The following is a 15,735-nucleotide window of genomic DNA, read 5'->3' on the forward strand; positions in this document are numbered from 1 at the left end:
AGCCGTATCATAATCCCGACATTTCACTCCCTCGCCCACAACAGGAAATGCAGGCATTCACCCAAAGGGACCACCAAAACAGCCCCATGTTTCCCCAATGGCAGCCAAGATAGGTAGATATCCTAGCACCAAGGACGTAATGGCTATTCCAACAAGAACAACACTTTTCTGCATGATCCCAACTTTGCTTGTAGAAGTAAGCACTTCGACAAGAAAGAACAAAAGGTCAAAGGAGCCAGCCAGCGTGCTCTGTTGTGTGTCTCCTTCACCTCCCTTTTTGACTCTCTCACATGGCCAGAACGCATCCATTTTATCGAGTACTGATTGACTGTCCGAGTCATTCCCTCTCGCTGATCGATGAAGCGTTTTGCCTTCCCTATGTTTCGGTTCCAACAATTCCCTTCATCAACCCTTCTACCTGGCCAACCTCCTTCAAACACTTCAACCAGGCGCACTCTGCACGACTTGCCTCCATCCTGGCCTTCTCCATTGCCTTTTCCGCGTCCCTGGCCGCACCAACGACTTCCACCATACACTTTGATAGTTCGATAAGGTGGGCCTTGCGGATAGGATCGGTCGAGGTGCGCGCGAGGTCCAGAAGAGAGTGGGTCATGCTTGTCGTCGTTGCCAGTGTCGGCGGTGTAGTTTGGGATAGAATCGTCGGGGATTGTGCTTGGGGATGGGCGTGAGTGGTGGGAGAGGCGATCTTGTGTGCGGTTGCGTTGGCGGCTACTGCAGCGGTCCCGAGCGGCGAAGTCGGATACATTGCTGTGTTGAGATGCGCGGTGAAAGGTGTAGTTGGGCTGACGAATGGATTCTTCCGCCTCAGCCCTCGCGAGCCCATGCCTCTGAGTTGCTCACGCGGTTCGGTCGCTTGGTTTTCCTGGATGAGGAACGGATGATCAGATGGCATCAAGGCGTTTCGGTTTGGATTGATGTTGCCTTGTCCCGTTTCTCCAGTGGCGCTCACATTCATGTAAGGTGCATAATTCAGCTTCCAATCATCCGTCTTCCCTGTCGTCGAGGTTGGGACTGGTTTGCGACGTAGAGACCCAGGACCGCTCCCTGCTTTGCTCGGGTTCGAGTTCACCTCGTCCGTCACATCACCACTTTCAGCGACAGTCGTTTGTGCCTTATTCGACTGGATGGACCTCTTATGGAACAAGCCACGAATGTTGGAAATGACCTTTTTCTTGCTAGAACTCGACGGACTATGTGCCAGGACACGTGATATTTTTCTCCCCTTGACGGAGTCGGTCCGCGGGGAAATGCTCTGCGAAAAGGTCTTTACATTGCGAGGCTTCTTGATGTTGTCTTGGTTAACTGCGTATGCTTTCGGTGCTCGCTGTGCGAGGAAGCTAACTGAAGGAAGATTGCGCTCAGGTGGAGAAACAATGATTGGAGGTGGTTTAGGCTTCCGCGACGAAGTGCGAGGTGGAAAGGGTGTAGTAGCTTTGGGATCGGAAGCTGTAGGCGCCGCATCATATGTTGCTTTTGCAAGATCGTTGACAAGTTTCTCCTGCTTGGCTTGCTCTTGCTCTAGATCTTGGAATAAGAAAGGGGCTGTCTCTTTACTCGGGGCAGTTCGCAGAACGATGGTAGGAGGTCTGGACAAAGAGCGAGGCGTTGGCCGTTTCTTGACGACAACTTCGGCCGCACTGCTAGGGGTAGGTACCTTCTGCTCCGTTGTGGCTGCCGCAGAGTCAGTGTGCGTTCTAAAATTCGCAAAGTCCTTGCAGGGCCAGTCACTCTGAGTCGAAGTTGGAGTTGTCTGGTAAACAGATGTCCCCTTCTTGGCCGCTTCTGTAGCACTGCCATTGGTATTTGAGTCAACCATCCGGGCCTTTTCGGAATCGATACTATTGTCAGGAAGTTCAGCTCGCACAATGGTATCCACAGAGCTCTCTTCACCGATGAGGTTCCGAGTCTCATCTTGGTCTGCGTCTTTGTGCTGGCTTAGGGATCGTTCTGTGAGATTTTTCACTAGAGACATGGGACGGCCGAAAATGGCACTGGATCGTCGGACTTGGTCCTTCGCAATGCGCGGAGAGCCAATATCAGGAGCACTTCCCTTATGTCTTAAGGCAAGCCTAGGACTTGAATTGTCCAGGAGGTTGTTGTCGCCTTTACCCAGCAGGACGCGGCTTGCTGAGTCTGTAATGCGAAGGGTCGGACCCATCTTAGAACCGTTGCGAACGCGCCGAATTCGATACCCTCCGAAGGCATCGTAGCCATGAATGCTGACGCCAGACTCGCCGTCACTATCAACGAAGGACTCATCATCGCGGGTAGCCGTTGTAGAAAGCATCTCTTTGACATTCAGAAGTTTGGCTTTATCGTTGGTAGTTGTTTCAGAAGGGTTGCTACTGCCATGGACTCCATTGCTGGCAAAATTTTCAAGAGCATGGCTTGCGAGATCTCCCCCAACTGGCTGTTTGTTCACAACAAGGCTCATGAAGGGCTCGGAGGGAGATTTGTCGCGTTCACTACCTTCATCGGTTTCGCCTTGTGGTTGACGAGTGAGTCGAGTTGGCAGAGGAAGGGAACTCTTGCGGTACTTTAGTCTCGGTGAAGAAGATTGTTGAGCGGTGGCTCCATAGAGCACAAGATCGAACCCCTGATCGGTGGCTGGACTGCGAGGGACTCCTCGACTAATGCTGGTCTCATCTCTTGAGACTGTCTTGCCCGTAGATTTTGAGCGGGAGGGTATGGTGTATGGGGAGCCTCGCCCTGTAACACCATAACGACCACGAGAATTTGTACGGACCGGACCGCCAGGAAAAGACTGCTTGGAACGCGAAACCGAACTGTCACGTTGAGAAGAGATATGACCACTACTTTCAACCTTCTTGCCAATAGATCCCCCGAGTGCTTTTACCTGATGAAGTCGTAGGGCCGAGGTCTTGGTTTGACGAGTTACAAGGGAGTCGACATGACGGGACAGTGATTGAAGCAGAGATTCACGAGGTCTCGGTAGCTGGCTTGATGAGAGAGGACGGGTAGAGTCGTCAACCGTGACTGTCGAGTTGATCTCTCGAACATCACTTGCATCTGACTTGGGTTCGGGCTCCCCAGTCGTGGCGACATTCTCGTTTAAGTTGTCATCGTGTTTTACTTGTACAATTTTCTCCTCATGGTCATGCAGATCCAATGCTCGCATGCCTCGATACAAGCTCTCGCTCAGACTTGTTTTAACCTGAGACTGGCTTATAACTGAAGGAGTTGTGTCGGCTTTCGTTGGCTCAATTGCAGGCCAGTCTTCTTGGTGTGCAGCTCCGCCGCCAGGAGGGGTCAGAGATCGCCGAAGAGGTCTTTCGGTACAGTCGATAAGGGATCTGCGGACTGGAGAGTTGGACTTGACGGTTGCGATAGGAAGACTTGGGAGTGGTTTATCGGGAGGACTTTGATGCCGTGGGTGACTCAGGGGAGCGGGAACAGGTGAGCGAGAGCTTCCGGACAGATTGTGAGGTTGTACCTACACCCTTCGTTAAACATCGCAGGAGAAACAAACGCGTCCCATATCCTTACATTGAGTCTTTTCACTGAGGACGTCCCCGATGCTGCGGTTGGATTCTTGTTCATGATGCCTTCTCTTGAAAAGCTCGCCTTGGGGCGCAGTTTCGACAATCCCAGATGCTTGGAGGCACTGTTAACCCACGACCTCTTTCCGGCTTCACCGTGGAGATTGTTTGGGGTTACGGGCGATGCATTTGCATTAGCTGGTCTTAACCTCAATGGGGCAAACTGGGCCGGAGCAGAATGTGGTGAAGACAGCGCGACAGTGCGATGGCCAGGCGATGGTGTGTCTCGAGACCGAAGGCCAGTTGGCATCCTCGAGGCGATGATGTTGTCCCTGTCATAAGGACCCTGGTCAACGCTGAAAGACATGGGCTGAGAAATTCTCAAGCCGTGGAGGAGGAACCAGATTCTGATGATGTCAATCTCGCGGTAGTGAAGGTCGACTGATTGTTTGGTGGGTGCGGCAGCCTAAGTTGGTTTCCTACTGAGTGAAAGTGTCTGGTCGATAGCTGGCGAGAAATGGATATCATTTTCATTCACCTCCAAAAAAAACCCCTTCCCTTCTCAATTGCTCGCGCTCCCATTCACTGGCACCGCAAGGACCATGTCTTCTTTGGCCTCCAGATAATTCCGCCGTCCTCCAATCAATGATTGGAAGTTAGGATAGGCAGGCCGAATCAATAATCATCCTCATGGCGCCTTGAACGACTGAAAATGAGATGGCTTCTAATCATTCTCATCTTCCCCTTGATAGCCTGCCTGTTGGGAGTCGCCAGTTTCTTTCTTCTGCTTACCGGCCTCATACTGCTCCATGTTCTTCGCCCTCCACTTAGGTCCACCAAAATCATCTTCCCTGAGCCGCTCGCTGTCATCGATTGTGAGGCCTTGCTTTTGAGCCAGTTCTTCGAGCCTACGTTGTTCCAGGATGATGTTTCTCAAAAATTCAGTGGTTTTCCCCAGCATGACTTGCTCGCTTCTCTCATGCCCGAGAGCTCCCGGGACGAGATGAGAGAGTTCTGTAAAACGCTCACGGATGGCGGTGCGTCGCTTGTTTTCAGCGTCTTTGTGGTTGAAATTCTTCTGAGACGCTGTCAAGCGTGGCTTCGATACCTTGTTCGCTTTCCTCGCCGAGCTGGACTTGGAAGTATTTGGTTGGGCGTCGGAGGCCGGGGTGGATTCTCGGGAGGACGCATTTGACTCGGTCCCCTCTTCTTTCGACATTGTGAAGGAAGGTCTATCGTTGGAGATAGGTTGGAAAGACGAACAAACGAATGGTTGGGACCCTTTTCTGGGCACCCCTGGGTCAGCGGTCTGCCAGCAAAGCTCAGCTCTTCCTTGACACCATCAGGAGCAACACCCTGTTTCTGATGGCACCAAGGGCGCACTGATGCAAAACTGATGTATCGATCGGTAAATTTGAATGCGAGGAGATGAGGAGAGAATGGATTCTAGATTCTCGAAGGCGATGGGCCGTCGTTGACGAATGGGTTCGTGATTTCCGTTTTCGGTTTACTGCGAGCAAACGGAGATAACCCCACCTGCAGCTGGCAAAATCCGCGCAAGTTCTGGAACTTGAGAAGGTAGGATTTCCTTTCCGTTCTTTTCCAGCACAGTTCGACATCGTGGTGATCATTCTTCCATCTGTATTGTGGAGAGAAGAAATATATTGCGAGCATCATATTATTGACTCGCCTTCATCCAAGATCTGGCTCTCTTAGATATCAGCTTCTTCCAGTTACGTGATCGTATGAGACATGAGCAGAACCCGACCCCTCCAAGGTGCCTGCAATTGCGGCCGCAACCACTATTATATCACCGTTCCCCCTGATGCAACGGATCGAGCTCTAATCTATTTCGACGGCAGTAGCCAGAGCAGTAAGTTTACTATACCCCCAATCCTTATCGACCGCTCTAAGATCCCCGCGTTTATTAGGACGAAGTCAAGCAACCCCACTGACGGCGTGGCTGCGCGTGCCATTGTCCTGGTACTCCTCAACCACACAGTCCTTCTTCCCTGACGAAACCCATGCCTCTATTCGCAGAACCTTCACGCCCTTGCACACGCCGCACTCCCAACGGGTGTTTTGTGGCTATTGTGGTACGCATCTGTCCTTCTGGACTGAACAACCGCCGGAAGAGGCAGAGTACATGAACATCACGTTGGGCAGCCTGTTGAGCGAGGACCTTCGCGCACTGCAGGACTTGGACTTGTTGCCGGAGGATGTAGAAGCAGAAGGATCAGCAGATGATGCGCAACAGTTTACAATGTCTGGGGCGTTGCAGCAGGGCGATCAGGCTGCGGCGGAAGCTGCTGCTATACAGCAGCAAAACCAACCATTGACTCGGACACAACGAAGTGGTCGAACAGGAGGACTGACGTGGTTTGAGGAGATGCTGGATGGAAGCCGACTAGGCCGGACGCAAAATACTAGACGGGGAGTCGGAATCAGCAACGACGGGTTGACCAGGGTGGAATGGGAAGTATCTGAATATTTTGACGATGGCAGTGATGAGCCGCTTCAGACAGCCACAGGCTCGAAGCGGAAAATCGGAGATGTGGGCAAAGACGAGGACGCCACTATGCAGCATTGAGCGAAAGACGTCCTTACGAGAACATGGCATAGATGTCACAGACCAAAAGATGACCCGCACATGGCATAGCGCTGGAGTTCTAGCAGTCGGAGGCCTGGCGATCAGGCGAAATGAGCAAACGAAAGAACCAAAAAAAGCCCAAACGATCAGTTAGTCAATGTACAATCACGCTCCAGAGAGGATGCAACAAGATGGTTCAACAAGTAGGCCATGGTAATAAACATCATCATCATCAGTCAATCAGAATCCCAGTTATCCATACAAAATGTTTGGCGAGAGGTATCAACAGCCTCATCTTTTTCGACTCTTCCATGCTCTACGTTGATCCGTTTACCTCGCCGGTCTCCGTGCCGGTGATTTTCTTCCAGGCGCCCGTCATGACCTCTGGCAGCGTGCTCACCTTTTCATTGAATAACTCCTCTGCCTGCTTCCACACCCTCGCACTCTTCCTTTCCTTCAACTGCAGTAGGCTCGGCAGCAAAGCCTGCGAGAACGCCTCGCTAGCTTCCCTCGGCAACAAGGAGGGGAGGTGGTCTATGCTGATCACACATAGCGGAGGGTTCTCGAACCCCGGGACCGGGAGTGTCGGGGTTTTGAAGGTAGAGTTCTCGTCGTAGATAGGGATCGGGTTGTGAGGATTCGTAGTGTCACAACTAACATCACACAAAACTGACAGGTTGCGCTTCGGGGACGAGAGGGATTCCTTGTTGATAAAAGGCGCGATCGGCTCGCTCAGATAAATGCTGGTCACAAATACGTCCGACTCAACGATTTCCTCGAAAGGCCCCGCCCTTCTTAGTCTCTGGTAGGTCCCATTTGAGGATGTTTTCGTCCGATATGCCGGCTTGCTTGCAAAGATCGACGGCGCCACGACCGCAACAGCCCAGAGCACCAATAACAAGCACTCGTGGTTGACGCCCTGCGGCCTTGGATCTGGTCTCCAAAGCTGAGCGCACGTCTTTGAGGAGTAGATCTTGACTTGGGTAGCTCGATACACTTCCCATGGCCTCATTCGGGTTGGTCAATTGATGTGCCCACGCCTCGACGGCCAGTGCTGCACCCGCATAGCCAGCATGATCCCGCGACTCTGCGTCCAACATCATCTGTCAAAAATTCGAGGTCTAGGAGCGTCCCGCCGCCTCAGGGGAAACGCGACAGTACATCCTGCCAACCACCTTGGTTCTTGTAGCAGTGTGCGAACTGTACATGCGTGTGTTTGAGGGCGAATTTGTCTTCAGGGAGCTCTTTGAGCCCGACGATTATATGATCTGTCGGGGCATCTTTTCATCTTTCCATGAGCCTTCGGGAACTAGGGTTGCGCCGACAGCTTCAAACTCGGAGTCGTCGAATATCCGTTCCGGACTGCACTCGACGTTGACTTTGTAGCCCGCGTCCAGCAGAGCTTTGGTAGTGCTGGGGGTTACTGTGCGCAAAGTCAGTCACTACACATTCAGATCGAGAAGGGCGATCGAGAGCATACGAGCAGATCGGTGCTCCAGCGGCTTAGACTCAGAGCACAGGTGGAGGGTTGTCGCCATGTTGATTGAGTCAAGCACTCAGTGAAGAGAGGAGACCGAATGCGAATACGAAGGTAAAGGCCGGGAAAGCAGCAGAAGGACTTCAGGTCGGTATAATATGGAGTTCAAGTTATGAGTCAAGTCCTACAGCCAGGTATAAAAATGTAGAAATGGTGGGGAGACACATTGAAACTTTTTCTGCCACCGCCGAAGACTCGTTCCTGACGCAGGTCCCTTTGCCTCCGCGCCGCGACACGCAATTGAAGATTTGGTTTGTCTCGAAATCAAGACAGAAGCAAATATGTCTAGCTCTCAGGAAAACGGCGTCCCAACCGACAACCCCCCTTCCTACGAAGCTCTATCCATTCCTCCTTCCACAGGGGTGCAAGCACCCGCAGCACCTCCGCCCGGGCGCCGCCCCCTCCGCCCTCCGCCACCGTTAGAACTGCCCGCCCTTAACCTTCTGCGAAATAAGCGCATCATTCTCGCCTCCCAATCTCCTCGCCGGAAACAACTCCTTGCGCAGATCGGACTGCATAATGTCGAAATAATCCCCTCGAAATTCGAAGAGAACCTGCCCAAAACGCTGTCCCCGTTCGAGTATGTCCTAGCTACTGCGACGCAAAAGGCATTGGCCGTCTATAAACAGGAGGTGAACAATGAACAGAAGGGCGAACCAGGGTTGATTATTGCAGCGGATACGATTGTCGTGAGTTCGGTAGGAGATATACTAGAGAAACCAATGAGTGAGGCACATCACATTGCCATGTTAAAAAGTCTCAGGGATTCGGGGATGCATAAAGTCTACACTGCTGTATGCGTGGTCACTCCCCTAGAAAGCGCAAGAGATCCTGGGTACGCCATCGAGACGGCCACGGAGGAAACCACCGTGAAATTCGACTCTGAGGTCACAGACGAATTGCTTCTGGCATATGTAAGGACTAGAGAAGGGGCGGATAAAGCGGGCGGATATGGGATACAAGGAACCGGAGCGGTTCTGGTGGAGAGGATAGATGGCAGCTTCGATAATGTGGTAGGCTTGCCATTAAGGACGACATTGAAGTTGATTGAGAAGATCATGCAGAAGGCGGAGGATGATGATATTTTAGAGGGAGAGGGCGAGGATCTGCTCGAGGATGAATGACGAGAAGTCAGTCTCTGAACGAGGACAAAATCGGTGTCAGGGGCGCTCGGCGAACGGTTGCTTGAGTCATCGTCAGTACATAGAAGGCTCTACCAAGGACAGGCTGCTCGGTAGACATTGTATCGTTTGTAGAACCCATGTTGTTAGAATGCATCATGTACATGGAGGTTTCTGGTCCATTCTCCCCAACACTTGTACCGCTGCTTATTTCAGGTTCTTGAGCTTCCCATCATGACCCAAGCTCGACGTGTCCGCCTTGCCAATCGTGGCGTCATTCGCACCCGCATGCCATATTCTTTTCATTGCTTCAACCACACCAACGTCGTTGGTTTCGAACTCGTAGAAACCCACAGCCACAACAAGGGTAGCTAGGTTCAGTAGCCACATGAAGGATCGCCGCATAGTCGGATGACGGTGGATGGGTATGTAATCGATGATGATTGACCTGGAGTCGTCTCAATGTTTGCTTTCTAGTGGGGTGACGCATGAGTGCATGTAGTGCAAGCTCGATACTTACTGGAAGCCCGCGTGTGAGTGGATCAAAATGCCAAAGATCAATGCCGCATCCAGCATCGGACTGACAGAGCCGGCAGCGAAGGGTGTAATGGTCAAGGGGACCAATGCCACCGATAGCATTCGCTCAAATGTCCAGTGATAGCTTCCATGGAGGGGATCTGGCTTCGGGACGGGGGCAGCGTCGTTGACTCCTCCTTGGATGACCTGCGGACCTGGCGGTAAGATCTTCCTTTGCGCAGTTGAGGAGAAGGGCGCAATCTGAGAAGCAAGTGACAGTCGCGGAGAAAGGAATTGTCTCGCAGAAGGGATCAGAGGAGCTGGCCGGAAGGGTCGAAGTGGTTGGGTAGTGCTCGAGAACAGTCGCTTGGACGTCGATAGGAGCTGTGCTTGTCGAAGCATGGCTGTCCTCGAAGCTGCCGCCATATCCCTAGCACGATCAATGGATAGTCTGGTCAAGGTGGTCGAAAGGCATGAGGGTCAAGAGAATCAATGGTCCGATCGCATGCTGCGATGGGATGTTGCTCGGCTGCCAAGAAGCTTGCCTCCGAGCCAATCACAGGCTTTGCATTTTATATAACAAGCCGGAGAGCTCTCCATCAACTCACATCGATCCATTCTATCCTCTCCTGCCTTTCTTCGCGGACGTCGACGATGTTTATCACTCCCTGTACTCTATACTCTGATAGCTCGGTCTCAGAAAGATGTCACATGCATTGAAACCCTAGAATTGACAGATTTGCTGTATTTTTCTAATACAAGCTTATATCTTAGCATATGTCGCATTTTGCCGACTCCATTTGTCGCCCGTTTGTATTCAGTCCGGTTTGTCAATACTACTGGCTCCCTGCAGAAGGATACGAGTGCCAGGGGAAAAGGTAGGGCCTTCAAAAGGCCTCCAAAACTGACAGCCTCGCGAGCCTCGGATTTCGGACTGGTCTCTCCAAATACCCATCAAAGAGTACAGAACATATGGAGCGTCACGCGATGCGGGGTTCGCCCGAGGGAAACATATGCGTTGGAGCGGATATCTTTGAGGAGTGATTAACCACTCCACCAGTCAGCTTGACGAATTCGGCTCGTTTGCCCGTTGAGTCTTGTGAGGTGCATGTGTGCTTACTTCGTTTTATCGCAAAGCCTTATATAACCTAGGTTCACCAGAAAGGTTTGTTTATATTCGGCTCGCCCAAGGATTTCTGCTGCTTCCGCACCCGCTTAGGATTGTGTCTGCCTACCTGCATTGCTTTGCAGCCAATATGGGGAACGACAGGGTTGTGCTCATCTCTGCTGCTCCGACGGAAGACGTTACAGTCCCCTCGGATGCACCCCACGAGAACAGTTGGTACGATGGAAGAGATTTTGACGGCTACCGAGTTACCGAGCAATTGCTCTTTGAGAGACGCAAGATTCGAGTCATCTGTGTAGGGGCCGGAGCGACGGGCCTTCAATTCGCGTACAAGGCAGAACGTGCCTTGAAAGACGTGGAACTTCAAATCTACGAAAAGAACAGCGATATCGGCGGGACTTGGTTGGAAAATCGATACCCTGGGTGTACGTGCGACATACCCTCTCATTCCTATCAATTCACGTGGGCAAAGAATCCCAATTGGTCAAGGTTCTACTCTGGGTCGGAAGAAATCTGGCAATATCTTAAGGACGTTGCCACTAAATATGACCTGGAGAAATACGTCCAGTTTAAGACAACTGTCGAGTCAGCCACCTGGGACGAGGAAGCTGGGTTTTGGAGATTGCGTATCATTGCTCCCGACGGCTCATCATTTGAGGATACTTGCAATGTCCTTGTCAATGGGTCAGGGGTCCTAAAGTGAGTGAGAACCCGTACGGGCCCGTTCACAGCCACACCCATCTGCTAACACAAGCTGTCAGTGAGTGGAAATGGCCCAATATTCCAGGCCTAGATGTATTCAAGGGAAAGCTCATGCACTCAGCGCAATGGGACAGCAACTATGATTTGAAAGGGAAGACCGTCGCCGTGATTGGTGGCGGGTCGTCCGCTGTACAAATCATTCCGTCTATACAACCAAGTAAGTGGCTCTCGGACATTACTGCTTTCTGATTCTTGGTTTACTGACACGGGTCGTAGCTGTCGGAAAGTTGTATGCTTTCTTGAGGTCACCAGTCTGGATTACCACTGGGTTTGGCGCTAAGTATGCCGGGCCTGGCGGAACGAACTTCTCCTGTGAGGCTTCCGTTGAGAAGATCTGACTGTTGCTAATTGTTGCAGACCCAGAAGAGCAAAAGGAGGAATGGAGAAAGCACCCAGACAAACATGCCCAGTACTGTCGGGACGTCGAGGGCGAACTCAACAAGAGATTTACATTGGTAAGGCCCCACCCATGCTGTTGTAAAGCCAGCTCGTCCACCTGACTTGGTGTTCAGATGCACCTCAAAGCCAAAGATCAGAAAGTCTCCCGAGATCTCGTGGCAGACATTATGAAAGAACAGCTCGGCCATGATGAGACTCTCACCAAGCACATGATTCCACCATTCGCTCTTGGCTGCAGAAGAATGACTCCTGGATCTGGGTATCTGCAGTCTTTGAAAGCAGACAACGTACAGGTCGTCCCAAAGTCAGCTACAAGATTGACAGAAACTGGTATCGTGGGCGAAGATGGCGTTGAACACCAGGTCGACGTTGTCATCTGTGCGACGGGGTTCGACACCTCCTTCACGCCGCATTTCAAGGTCTATGGTCGGAAAAACGCAGAGATCCACGAGCAATTCGGTGACTTTCCAATCGGATACCTAGGTATTACAGCCGAAAACTTCCCCAACCTGTTTCTTCTGATAGGACCCAATGGGCCGGCATCACATTCTAGCATCCTCCCAATCTTGGAATGGTACACCCGATACATTTTCCAAGTCATTGAAAAGATCCAAACGGAGCGCATCAAGGCTGTCGAGCCCAAGAAGGAAGCTATCAAGGATCTCTACAATCACACGCACGAGCTGATGAAGCGACTCGTCTGGTCGTCCGCCTGCAGATCATGGTTCAAGAACGGCAAAACACACGGTCCAGTGACCGCCATCTACCCAGGCAGTCGACTACATTTCTTCGAGATTATGAAGAATGTGAGGTGGGAGGACTACAACATCACGTACATGGCGGAGAACAGATTCGCCTTCATGGGCAACGGCTACACACAGACTGAGGTGGACCCTGAAGGAGATCCTGTGTGGTATTTTGATGACCCGTTCACCAAGATTTAGAGCCTTTTCGACCGGAGGAATAGCAAAGGTTAAAGCATGCTATAGACTACGAACGACTCGAGCGAGGCAGGGGAAGAGGGAAAACGTTTCCATCAGACGAATGCTAGACGGGCCTTTATTGGACCCGGAGTCTTACCGCAGTCCGCGCGGCCATGCCTAAAGCGTGATGTGAACGTGACGTTGGTTTGCTGGTCTTCTGGCCTGCTCTTTATCAACAATGACGGCAGGGAGAGGAAGGCCGTCGGCACTCTGCCCCGAGTTGCTGGGGGCTGGTCAGCAGCGGACCTCCCTGGCCGTGGGGTTGGCTGGCTGCGCAGTGGGCGTCGTGGCGGCATGGCTCAGGGTCGCCTTTCTAGCCTTTTTAGCCCACCACTGCCCACCTACTTGTACTTGTAGGTTCTGCGAGTAGCCTAGAGCTCTCCGTACAGGGCTCTGAGGGCCGCCCACCATCCCGCCATTGCCCGCTCTCGCCGCTAACACGCCCGCGCAACACCCACAAGTTTTTGATTGACACCGGCTGACTAACTCCAAGCGGCCAAGTCCAAGGGTGCCAATGGGCCTCTGTTCTCCGCCATTATAATCGCTGTTCGACTCATTCTCAATCTTTTTGTACGAACCCGAGAGTTGCTGCCAAAGGCGACGGTTTGTATAGTGTTTGGTGAGGGACGTCGCATTCAAAGACAACTCTTCAATCCCCCCAATCCTCCTTTGGTTCCATTTCCTGTCCTATATTTTGCCCCAGTTGATTTCGTCGTTTATCAGAAAATGTCCAAGCGGAGTTGGCAAGAGGCCGAACTGCCATCCCCACGTTCTGCTCCGGGTCCCAGTCCACAGAGAGCAACCTCGACGACGTCTCCTCATACATATACCTCTCCTGCGCAGTCCGCTTCACCCAAGAAGCCTCGTAATTCCTTTGATGAGCCCAGTCTCATTGCCAGAGCCCCGTCCCGCCCTCAACGAACCAATTCTACCACCAATGGAGCCGCAGCGGACGCAAAGTTGCCCGGGATATCAAGAAAGGTCAAGGCTTGCGCAGCATGCCGAAAGCAAAAAGTAGGGCTTTCATACGTTCTTCGCGGTTCGAGATAACTGAACAGATGTGTTGTCCAGATCAAGTGTATCATGATCGGTGACCCGCCATGTCAACGATGCAAGGAACGAGGATTATCGTGTCGCCTCAACAAAAGCCTGCAGACTCTCATGTCTGAAGATTCGAAATGGAAAGCTGCCGTCACCAAAGATGTCACAGCTCTGTACGCGGCCGTCGAGGAGATTGTGCGAACACTGCAGCTGCCATCTCTGCCGCAAATGCTCGTCTCCACGCAAGACCCTGCCATCTTCTTCGACCAAGAGGAACAGGGTAATGATCCTGATGATGAGGACCAGTCTTTCGACAATTCGCCGAAAGTGACCCCGGTCGCCGACAATTTGTCACACGTGCCCATTGAGTCGCTGTATCAGATCACCGGAATGCGATCACTAAGAGCTTCTGAGAACATTACGGAAGACCAGTCCCGGATATGCAAACAACTGCGAGATACTGACTTTATCGCAAGGGGCCTGGTGAAGCAAGAGGACGCAGAACACTTGGCCAACTACTATCTCAGCAAGCTTGACCCCTATATTTGGCATATATGTCCCGACTATTCGGATTTGGAGTCCTTCCGACGCCGATCACCGACACTGACCGCATGCGTTCTTACTGTGGCTGCCCTTCACGATACCAAGCTGGGTCATCTATACTCTGTTTGCAGCAAGGAATATAGGAGATTGGTCGCCAATGCCATGTTCGAACGAAAGATTGACATGGAGTATCTGCGAGCCTTGGTTCTTGGATCGTACTGGCTGAGCGACATCTCATGGACATTATCTGGTTATGCCATTCGCCGTGCCAGCGAATTCCACCTTCGACAGTACTATCATGAAATATCAGAGTCGGTCAGATCGCCTGAAAAGGCTGACCCGGCAAAATTGCAAGAAGCCATGGACGGCATTAGAGTACTCTACCTGCTCTATATATGTGACCACCATCTGTCGATCCTTTACGGCCGGTCGTCGATCATGCGTGACAACGAAAGCTACATTACCGGTTGGGAAGCCTACCTGGCCTGCTCGTTGTCCACAGATGCCGATCGCAGAATTGCCGGGCAGATTTGCCTGATGTACCTGATGAACCAAATCCGGGAGACTTTGGGCCCCGAAGACACAAGCTCGGTTCTACCGGTCTCCGCTCTAACCAAGATTGCCGGCTTTGAGCGCGACTTGGATGACTGGATTGCCCGTTTCTCGAGACATAGTAAGCGGAGTGGATGCGAACTTCGTTGAATCATGCTAATCTCGTTTCAGATCCAAGCCAATACATTGGCAACTGGCCCAACAAAGGTGCAGTAATGCACTATCATTGGGCCAAGCTCTATCTTCAATCATATGTCCTTCGAGGGCTGCCCGAGTCGGGAGCTGTCATTCCCGAGCACTTTTTGGAGAATGCTTCGGCCGCAGTCGCAGCCGCAACTGCCATCATCAACCTCCTCTTAGATGACAGAGATGCGCAGATAGCTATTGCTTATGTTCCGCATCACATCCATGGCATGATCGCATTTGCATGCATGTTTCTCTTGAAGATCGCAACCAAGCACAGCGAGCAGCTGTTCTTGGATACCGTTCGCTTTCAAAGGCTCATAAACGCATTGGCACAGCATTTCAAGTCGACAGACGTCGGTAAAGATCATTTGATTCACAGAATGGCCGAGGGGCTCGAGAAGATGGCGGAGAGCTTGGGAGGACCAACGCGCTCCAAGAACCGTGTGAAGGCCAACGGGGAGCGTTCAAGTCAGCCGTTAGCATCCCCGAGTCAAGCGGTCGATGCGACGGTGAACATGGGGAGAATCACCAATGGGCAGTCGGATGTACCTGACTATGGCTCACTGGATCCAACAGCCTTTGACTTCGGAGATCCTGCCTTGGGGCTGGGTATGCCGTTCTTCGATTTTGAAGGGACGACGCTGGATGCAGGACAGGCAATGTGGACTTTTACGTAGGGCATAGGACACACGCACGATGGGATCGAGATGTTCGCTTCCATCATAACAAAAATGGATCCAATTTTGGTACTCGGTAATTATATGCTTTTGAACTGCTCACATTGCCCTACTGATCGGGTCTGGCCAATGAGCTGTCGTGTAAAGAATCTTCTCCCTGTTGGGTATAGCGCCTCATTCG

At 51.9% G+C, this 15,735-nt stretch overlaps 8 protein-coding genes across 8 annotated transcripts; 3 read left to right on the top strand and 5 right to left on the bottom strand.

The window, feature by feature from the left end:
* Positions 1-376: 376 nt before the first annotated feature.
* Positions 377-3,888, bottom strand: PV07_08336 (uncharacterized protein; the record flags this gene model as incomplete). The annotated part of the gene is made up of 2 exons (XM_016395495.1): positions 377-3,475; positions 3,529-3,888. 2 exons carry the CDS (start codon positions 3,886-3,888, stop codon positions 377-379), a joined length of 3,459 nt encoding a protein of 1,152 aa, XP_016248914.1.
* Positions 3,889-4,245: 357 nt separating this feature from the next.
* Positions 4,246-4,740, bottom strand: PV07_08337 (uncharacterized protein; the record flags this gene model as incomplete). Its single annotated transcript, XM_016395496.1, has 1 exon — positions 4,246-4,740. One exon carries the CDS (start codon positions 4,738-4,740, stop codon positions 4,246-4,248), a length of 495 nt encoding a protein of 164 aa, XP_016248915.1.
* A 387-nt stretch (positions 4,741-5,127) lies between these two features.
* Positions 5,128-6,408, top strand: PV07_08338 (uncharacterized protein). Its single transcript, XM_016395497.1, has 2 exons — positions 5,128-5,394; positions 5,453-6,408. The coding sequence occupies exons 1-2, from the start codon at positions 5,274-5,276 to the stop codon at positions 6,109-6,111; spliced, it is 780 nt and encodes a 259-aa protein (XP_016248916.1). The 5' UTR covers positions 5,128-5,273; the 3' UTR covers positions 6,112-6,408.
* Positions 6,409-6,427: 19 nt separating this feature from the next.
* Positions 6,428-7,123, bottom strand: PV07_08339 (uncharacterized protein; the record flags this gene model as incomplete). Its single annotated transcript, XM_016395498.1, has 1 exon — positions 6,428-7,123. The coding sequence occupies one exon, from the start codon at positions 7,121-7,123 to the stop codon at positions 6,428-6,430; it is 696 nt and encodes a 231-aa protein (XP_016248917.1).
* Positions 7,124-7,370: 247 nt separating this feature from the next.
* On the bottom strand, positions 7,371-7,649 carry PV07_08340 (saccharopine dehydrogenase [NAD(+), L-lysine-forming]; the record flags this gene model as incomplete). The annotated part of the gene is made up of 2 exons (XM_016395499.1): positions 7,371-7,534; positions 7,592-7,649. 2 exons carry the CDS (start codon positions 7,647-7,649, stop codon positions 7,371-7,373), a joined length of 222 nt encoding a protein of 73 aa, XP_016248918.1.
* Positions 7,650-7,842: 193 nt separating this feature from the next.
* On the top strand, positions 7,843-8,959 carry PV07_08341 (septum formation protein Maf). The gene has a single exon (XM_016395500.1). The coding sequence runs from the start codon at positions 7,930-7,932 to the stop codon at positions 8,770-8,772; it is 843 nt and encodes a 280-aa protein (XP_016248919.1). The 5' UTR covers positions 7,843-7,929; the 3' UTR covers positions 8,773-8,959.
* Positions 8,708-9,794, bottom strand: PV07_08342 (uncharacterized protein). The gene is made up of 2 exons (XM_016395501.1): positions 9,290-9,794; positions 8,708-9,217 (listed from the first exon to the last, which is right to left on the bottom strand). Exons 1-2 carry the CDS (start codon positions 9,709-9,711, stop codon positions 8,977-8,979), a joined length of 663 nt encoding a protein of 220 aa, XP_016248920.1. The 5' UTR covers positions 9,712-9,794; the 3' UTR covers positions 8,708-8,976.
* Positions 9,795-10,541: 747 nt separating this feature from the next.
* On the top strand, positions 10,542-15,554 carry PV07_08343 (uncharacterized protein; the record flags this gene model as incomplete). Its single annotated transcript, XM_016395502.1, has 8 exons — positions 10,542-11,110; positions 11,173-11,330; positions 11,390-11,485; positions 11,531-11,628; positions 11,686-12,485; positions 13,443-13,569; positions 13,627-14,812; positions 14,863-15,554. 8 exons carry the CDS (start codon positions 10,542-10,544, stop codon positions 15,552-15,554), a joined length of 3,726 nt encoding a protein of 1,241 aa, XP_016248921.1.
* Between the last annotated feature and the right edge of the window lie 181 nt (positions 15,555-15,735).

This window comes from Cladophialophora immunda (assembly GCF_000835495.1).
Source record: "Cladophialophora immunda strain CBS 83496 unplaced genomic scaffold supercont1.4, whole genome shotgun sequence".
NCBI lineage: Eukaryota > Fungi > Ascomycota > Eurotiomycetes > Chaetothyriales > Herpotrichiellaceae > Cladophialophora > Cladophialophora immunda.

Coding starts and splice junctions, on each gene's coding strand:
- PV07_08342 (XM_016395501.1), bottom strand. CDS start 9,711: ATGGCGGCAGCTTCGAGGACAGCCATGCTTCGACAAGCACAGCTCCTA. Junction 9,218..9,289: donor CACTCACACGCGGGCTTCCA/GTAAGTATCGAG, acceptor AGACGACTCCAG/GTCAATCATCATCGATTACA.
- PV07_08341 (XM_016395500.1), top strand. CDS start 7,930: ATGTCTAGCTCTCAGGAAAACGGCGTCCCAACCGACAACCCCCCTTCC.
- PV07_08338 (XM_016395497.1), top strand. CDS start 5,274: ATGAGCAGAACCCGACCCCTCCAAGGTGCCTGCAATTGCGGCCGCAAC. Junction 5,395..5,452: donor CGACGGCAGTAGCCAGAGCA/GTAAGTTTACTA, acceptor CGCGTTTATTAG/GACGAAGTCAAGCAACCCCA.